The sequence below is a fragment of the Oculina patagonica genome, chromosome 9 (genome assembly GCF_052425735.1).
Source record: "Oculina patagonica isolate OP01 chromosome 9, crgOcupat, whole genome shotgun sequence".
Classification (NCBI taxonomy): domain Eukaryota; kingdom Metazoa; phylum Cnidaria; class Anthozoa; order Scleractinia; family Oculinidae; genus Oculina; species Oculina patagonica.
The window spans coordinates 23,648,202-23,655,051 of record NC_135766.1 but is presented as its reverse complement, the minus strand read 5'-3'; the positions used below and the strand labels follow the sequence as shown (position 1 = coordinate 23,655,051).

The 6,850-nt window shown below is 39.2% G+C and overlaps 1 protein-coding gene across 2 annotated transcripts in view; it reads left to right on the top strand.

Annotated features, from left to right (window-relative positions):
- The window catches only part of LOC144666879 (vacuolar protein sorting-associated protein 11 homolog), a 53,719-nt gene that overhangs the window by 8,894 nt on the left and 37,975 nt on the right, over positions 1–6,850 (top strand). For both annotated transcript variants that reach the window (XM_078528302.1, XM_078528301.1), the window contains exon 9: positions 137–231. In XM_078528302.1, the coding sequence (XP_078384428.1) occupies positions 137–231 (95 nt within the window). The remainder of the gene's footprint in view (positions 1–136; positions 232–6,850) is intronic.

Here is a 6,850-nt window from a genome sequence, read left to right as displayed (position 1 = left end):
CATTTTTTGTGAATAAAATCTTCCTATAAGGCCATTTGTTTTTACAAGTTTTGTCAGTTTATCATTTTAAATGGGTGTTAACTCAACATTTGTTCATATTATGTAATTTGACTACATAGTACTCTGTTTTTTGTAGGACTTGCTTTTAAGCAGACCAGTGACAGTGTAGTTCTGTTTGTTGTGACGACGGAAACAGTTCTTGCATACAACACTTCAGCCAAAGATCGCCGAGTGAGTATCATTGCTGCATTTGTGTTTGTAGCAGACATTATATCATGCAAACAAGAGATGCCATTCTGAATTGAGGCAAATGTGGTGTTAAGTCACTTGTCTGTATATACAAAAAGCGGGAATCCAATTTTTTCAAATAGTTTTGCATTATTGTTTTAGTGATATGCAATCTCTGAAATTCAATCCAGACCAATAGTTTACGCTTTTTGCTGCCGTCAATTATCTAGTAATGGATCTCTCAGGAAACATTCAGTCCACAGGTCACGTCTGTCAGTTGTGATTGGTAGATTGTGATCCATTTTGTTTGTTTCTGTTTTTGTGGTTCGTTGGATGTCGCCATAATTATGATTGACTGAATTTAATGACAATAAAATGGGGTGATTATTTATCTGCTGTAAACTGTTCAAAAACATTCTGGAAAACAATCTGCTGATCAATTTGAGTTCTAACTGTTTTGGATTTGCTGGAAATTAAGTTTTTAAATTTCCATTCATTGTCTGTAAATTGACCTGTGGGTTTTTTTTTTTTACAGGGAAATGTTATTTCACAATAAAAATTAACGGTAAAAATAAGCGACGTTTTGACCGAAGTGTAAGATATAAAATTTGCATAGATATATATAGCTACAAAAAGGTAAAAATGTGTGAGAAATGGCTTGACTTTGCGTATTTTGAGATATCTCTTGAGATATCTTTTGAGATACCTCGAAGTCAAGCTGCCGGTCGTAAGCCAACAATCCCTTACTTATCATTCTAAATGTGACCTGTGCGATGCAGGTTATGTTGGTTTTACGCGCCGCACTTGCACCAACGCGTCGATGAGCACAAGAACGCATCGTCATCAATTGGAAAACATTATCGCAAGGAACATTCTTTGGCCCCTAAGGATCTAACCAAGAATTTTTCTATTTTAAAGAAATGTAAAACGAAGTTAGATTGTCTTATTTTTGAAATGTTTTTTATTCACAAACTGAGACCTAGTCTCAATGTACAATCTGACTCTATATGTGCGAAAGTTTTTAAATAATTTTTATTTAGTAGCTTTGCACATGCCTTATATTGTTTACGTTCTAATTCGCTTCGCTCAACCGAACGTAAATTATTTTACCCTTAAATTCCCGTAAACAATCAGGCAAACAAGAAGTATGGCAGGATTCGCAAGCGGATCCAGACAGTTTAATACATTATTAAAATGTTTTACAACTTGCAGAAAGAAAAATTTTCGACCTCTTTTTTTTTTTTTTTTTTTTACAGTAAGAAAAACATGAGTGGTTACATTTCAGTATAACTTACTGGACGAAATATCAGAACTTAGATAACATAACATAATTAAAGTCCTTAATACTTTGTTACTTGTAGCCTGTTATCGAGGCTTTTCTCGACCTAAATATCTTTGGCAGCGTCCGTCTTCCATTTGCCATGTACTTTCAAGTGCCTTTCGGAACCGAAAGAATGGGCGTTATCCCCACGGAGCTTAAAGCTATGGATACCGTAGTCGTCCGGGTTGAAACCTAAGAATTTCCCTGTATGACATATAGGAGATTTTTTCCATCTCATAGCGTATAACTGCGTTGCTCCTGTGAAAAACAAGTGGTATAAAGCAAAGGGAGATTTCTATTAGCATCAATACCAACTAAATGCATATACCTTCTTAGAACACTAATGGGGCAGTATCGAGTTCCCGATTAAATGATATAAACATAGTTAACCCTCCCTGTAAAGTTCGGTCTTACTACGAGGCACAAACGTCGTTATGTACTCACTAAAAAATTAAATATGGCTGGGAACAATATTACGTAACTAAATACAACGGAAAAATCCGGCGAAGGCAACTGAACATAAAGCAGCTACCGTAAGGTCCTTTAAATTAGAATCTTCCTTGTTGCAGGAATCAAAAATGGTCTCATAATCTGAGAAAAAGGCTTCGCCTTCATAACTAGAGTTGGATGGAGACTGTGCCATCCCCCTTATGGTCTGATCAAAGTTCGATGAAGGTCAAAAGAGGACTGGCACCAATGCTCTGCTTGAATTAAATACCTGAAAAAACAAAATAGGGAAACACTCTAAAGTAAATGGGGAGGGGGGGGGAATTTAAGGTTGGTGCAGTACATAAATAGAAGATCACGTATTTCAAAATTTAAACGCCCATAATAAGAAGGTGCAGTCACCTATGGCAACGCTAATAATGCCACCTTTCAATAAGGCCGGTGCCTACAAGATCAGAACTGATTACCTCATACATTCAAACGGGTGCAGTCACCCTCTACTAAGGCCAGCGCCCAAACATTAACAATAACAGGTGCAGTCACCTAAAGCAAGGTGAGTAATGCCACCTTACTATAAGGCCAGTGCCTACAAGATCAGAACTGATTACCTCATACATTCAAACAGGTGCAGTCACCCTCCAGTAAGACCAACGCCCAAACGATATCATAAACAGGTGCAGTCACCATTTACATGAAAAAGCCACTGAGTCAATTGAAGCAAAACACGGATGCTAATCAAAATATAAACAATGTGTAGATGCTGTCACCGTCGGTTGTGGCAAGTGCCTGCTTCCTTAGGCAAAGCTTTAGTCAAGAAATTCTATTCCAAGGGCAATGTCGTGTACATACCCCTTTAAAAGTGCTGGGATGCAAAAGGGGATTAAGATTCCTACCACGGGTGAGGGACTGTTTTCCAACATACATGCTTTTAGCGGATACTAATTCGTAACAAAAGGCCAATAATGAGCCGAAGGCCAAAAAGGGTAGAACCAACAGCCTTAGACACTTCATGTAATGTGGAACCGTCGGGACGATAGAAACAGGCGGGGCCACCCAAAACCTAACAGTTCTCTCCCCTGTGAGGTTGAATTAATAAGTAAACTCCAGCCGTATTGGGATTCCAAAACCAAGAAAAGAATCTGGGTAGCTTAAGTTTATAATAACTTGCGAAACAGTCTACAGAATGCGGTCCCAAACGTGCATCCAGAGACAGAAAATAAATCATCGATAGTGTACCAATCATAAGTGTCCAATAAGCGACTTATATAAACGGTCTGTTGATTAGAGTCCATTGTACTTAAAGTAGATCCGTGACTGAATACAAATATCGAAGACACTTCTCGCCATTCTGCGAAACTCTAATTCCATACAGCCCAATTCAATGGTTGAGGCAGCGGCTTAATTATCATAAATCATTGGCATGTGTCCTTAAAAGCACTGGAGCAAATTATTGTAAGGAAAATTCGATTGCATATAATTCCCTCTACATAGAGCTCTGCAAGCCTTTAAACTCTGCTCACATTATCTGGCACACATAACCGCTATAAAACCAATAACAGAACCGCAACCGGTAACGCTCGCGACAGAATAGCTAGCACATGTACTCACAAAACAGTGACTGCTGTTAATATTCATGAGATTACTTTTCCAAAAATACAATTCCTTAGCTTCTTGTAGTAATCATCTTGGCGAAATTCTAAATCCCAATGGTCATTGCACAAGGTGAACATGACGCAATGTCTAGTCATAAAAATAATAATAATCATCATCATCATCATCATCATCAAAATCATTGACATCATCATCATCATCAAAATCATCGACATCATCATCATCATCATCATCAAAATCATCATCAAAATCATCATTATCATCATCATCATCATCATCATCATCATCATTCTAGCAATGTTACCAACAAAAAGTCCAGTGAAAATAACTTGCCCCATAAAGGAAGCCAAACTTCTCGCAGACCAAAAACGCCGCGTCGATAATTGATTAATGGTGTCAAAATCTTAGTAATCTTTGTCTACGATTTTCCAAGTGCCCAAAACCGAATTCCAAGTGATACCTAACAAGTTAAATTATGGGTGGGTTCCCATACCGATTATAAATCCTGCACTAGTCAAATCCTTTCTTACAGCTTACGTCGTAATGCGACAGCCCTGTCCTTCTTTAACTGTGGCCCAACCGTCATCTATAAATTAAAAATGGCTATAGAAATACCCTGTAATTTCCAGTGTATCTCGAAGGTTTTTAAGAGCTTTGTGAATACAGAAAAGGCGGTGGACAACCCGAACGGAAGGACGGTAAAGGCATAAAATACTTAACGCCCGGAATCAGGTGCTCGCTAGGAAAATCCCAGGAAAGTTGATGTTCCTGTAAAATTTCAACATGACGATACCCGCTTAAGATGGAAGGAAAACACGTACGAATCCTTGAAAAAATAAGCACGAGCAAGCTTCCAGTCTTCGTATTTTACCATTGCTTAACTAGACACTTGCGTGGCATGCGTAAGTCAAAAATTAACCACTTTACCACATAGTATTATTGACACAGATAAAGGCTAGGGTTAACTACCAAGGCTTAATGGGACCCTTCACAAACACGACCAGAAAGAACAAGCTCATGATTGGCTTGGTCCTCGAAATCAGCATTGAGTCCGGCAAACTTGTTATTTCCAGTTTACGAGCTCAGGTAAACTGGGCAATGGTAATTACAACCGTTTCAATTATACATAAGATGAAATAAGGAGCGCCGATAGATTTCCAAAAGTCAATGAGAGCCCTGAGATTGCCCTTTACGTTTTAGGAACATACACTTTAGTTTCCACTAAATAAATTTTTTCTACAATTCCTTATACCTGCGCTTGTCCTCTTAAACACTTAATAGCTGACTGGTTTTACTGAATTCCTGTTGACTTATTGTAGGAAGGTCCTGGGAAGGAGGATTACTATTGGATTGGTAACTGTATGATCCTGGCCAGAAGGCAGATTAGCAATCTTTGGCCCAGTGGCTGTACTTCACACATATGAAGCGTCTGAAGCCTTCGTAACGAGCATCCATTCGGTCTACAAACGAAAAATAACAAAGACTGCAGTAAGCTGGGTGGGAGGGTGGGTTATGTAGCGAAGTATTAAACTGCGTGGATCGCAAGCGTGAGTGAATATTCAACGGTCGAAGAAAATATATCAGGAACTAACCAATCACAGGTTGTATATCGCACGTAAACGTGCGACACCAAGTGCAAAAGAATTTTAGCATAACTAATTACTCTGAATACCAGCGGAAAATACATTTACGTTCTAATTCGCTTCGCTCAACCGAACGTAAATTATTTTACCCTTAAATTCCCGTAAACAATCAGGCAAACAAGAAGTATGGCAGGATTCGCAAGCGGATCCAGATTATGAGAAATCACAAAGTATATGAGGCATTGGATGAATAATTAGGTCTTACCGCGAAAAAGCTTATTGGCAACACTACCACCAAAACTCTGTTATTTTCCGCAATCGATGGCCGCATGCTGTTCCTGGCGGCGTTTGCGACCAGCCGCCTTCCTAGGTTTCTTAAGACGTTTTGTGTCTTCTGATCCCGACGCAAGCTCGTCATACTCGTATCCAGCGACAACTTGTCAAACATCTCTGCTCTTATCGGCGATCTTTATCAGCTTCTACCTCTTTCAAGTGAGTTGCCTACTGTCCTGTGCAAGATGTCGGATGCGCTCTTGATTCGGTTGACCTCGCTGGCTTTCTGATTCAATATTTTCCAAAATGGAATCTATCGCAGCATTGAGCTCGAACTGCTTTTAGTCTCCTTTGAACTTAAAATGGACCACCTCCTTGTTGATCTTGCTTTTCCGTTCGATCTCCAACTTATTTTCAATGTAGTCCTCGAACAGCGAAAAAACCTGGTGCACTACTGCGCCGTCAGGTTGATTGCCAGTAGTTGTTCCCCCTGATGGGAGAACTGGAGCAGAAGATGCATGTGGAAGATTCGTCTTCAGCGCTCATCGGGAAGATAGATTTAAAACTAGCGAAGTATTAAACTGCGCATGCGTGGATCGCAAGCGTGAGTGAATATTCAACGGTCGAAGAAAATATATATATCAGGAACTTATACCCGGCACGTTTTATGAGGTCCGAATAGGCGTAGAGATTTTCGTAGAGCTCTACGCTTCTACTTAGTACAGTTCTCACAGATAAGACAGTAGCTCTTGAAAATTCGTATAGCCGTAGATTAGTACAGGCGTTTTTATTCTAAACTTTTCGTTATCAATGCTTTACGTTTTCTTTCTAAACTCTTCACTTCAAAGCTCTACGTTTTCATTCTAAACTCTACGGTTCTACGGCTCTACGTTTTCTTTTTAAACTCTACACTTCTACCGCTCTACATTTTCATTCTAAACTCTACGATTCTACGGCCCTGCGTTTTCATTCTAAACTCTACGCTTCTACACCCTAACGTTTTCATTCTAAACTCTACGCTTCTACACCCTAACGTTTTTATTCTAAACTCTACGGTTCTACAGCTCTACGTTTTCATTCTAAACTCTACGATTCTACGGCCCTGCGTTTTCATTCTAAACTCTACGCTTCTACACCCTAACGTTTTCATTCTAAACTCTACGGCTCTACGTTTTCATTCTAAACTCTACGCTTCTACACACTAACGTTTTCATTCTAAACTCTACGCTTCTACACCCTAACGTTTTCATTCTAAACTCTACGGCTCTACGGTCACTAGGAAACCAAAACCCATTAAAATCCTGTGAATATTTTCATGGGAAAATCACAGGTTTTTCATGACTTTTTAACAGCTTTTTCATGGCTTAAATTCAGGGGTTTTTCATGG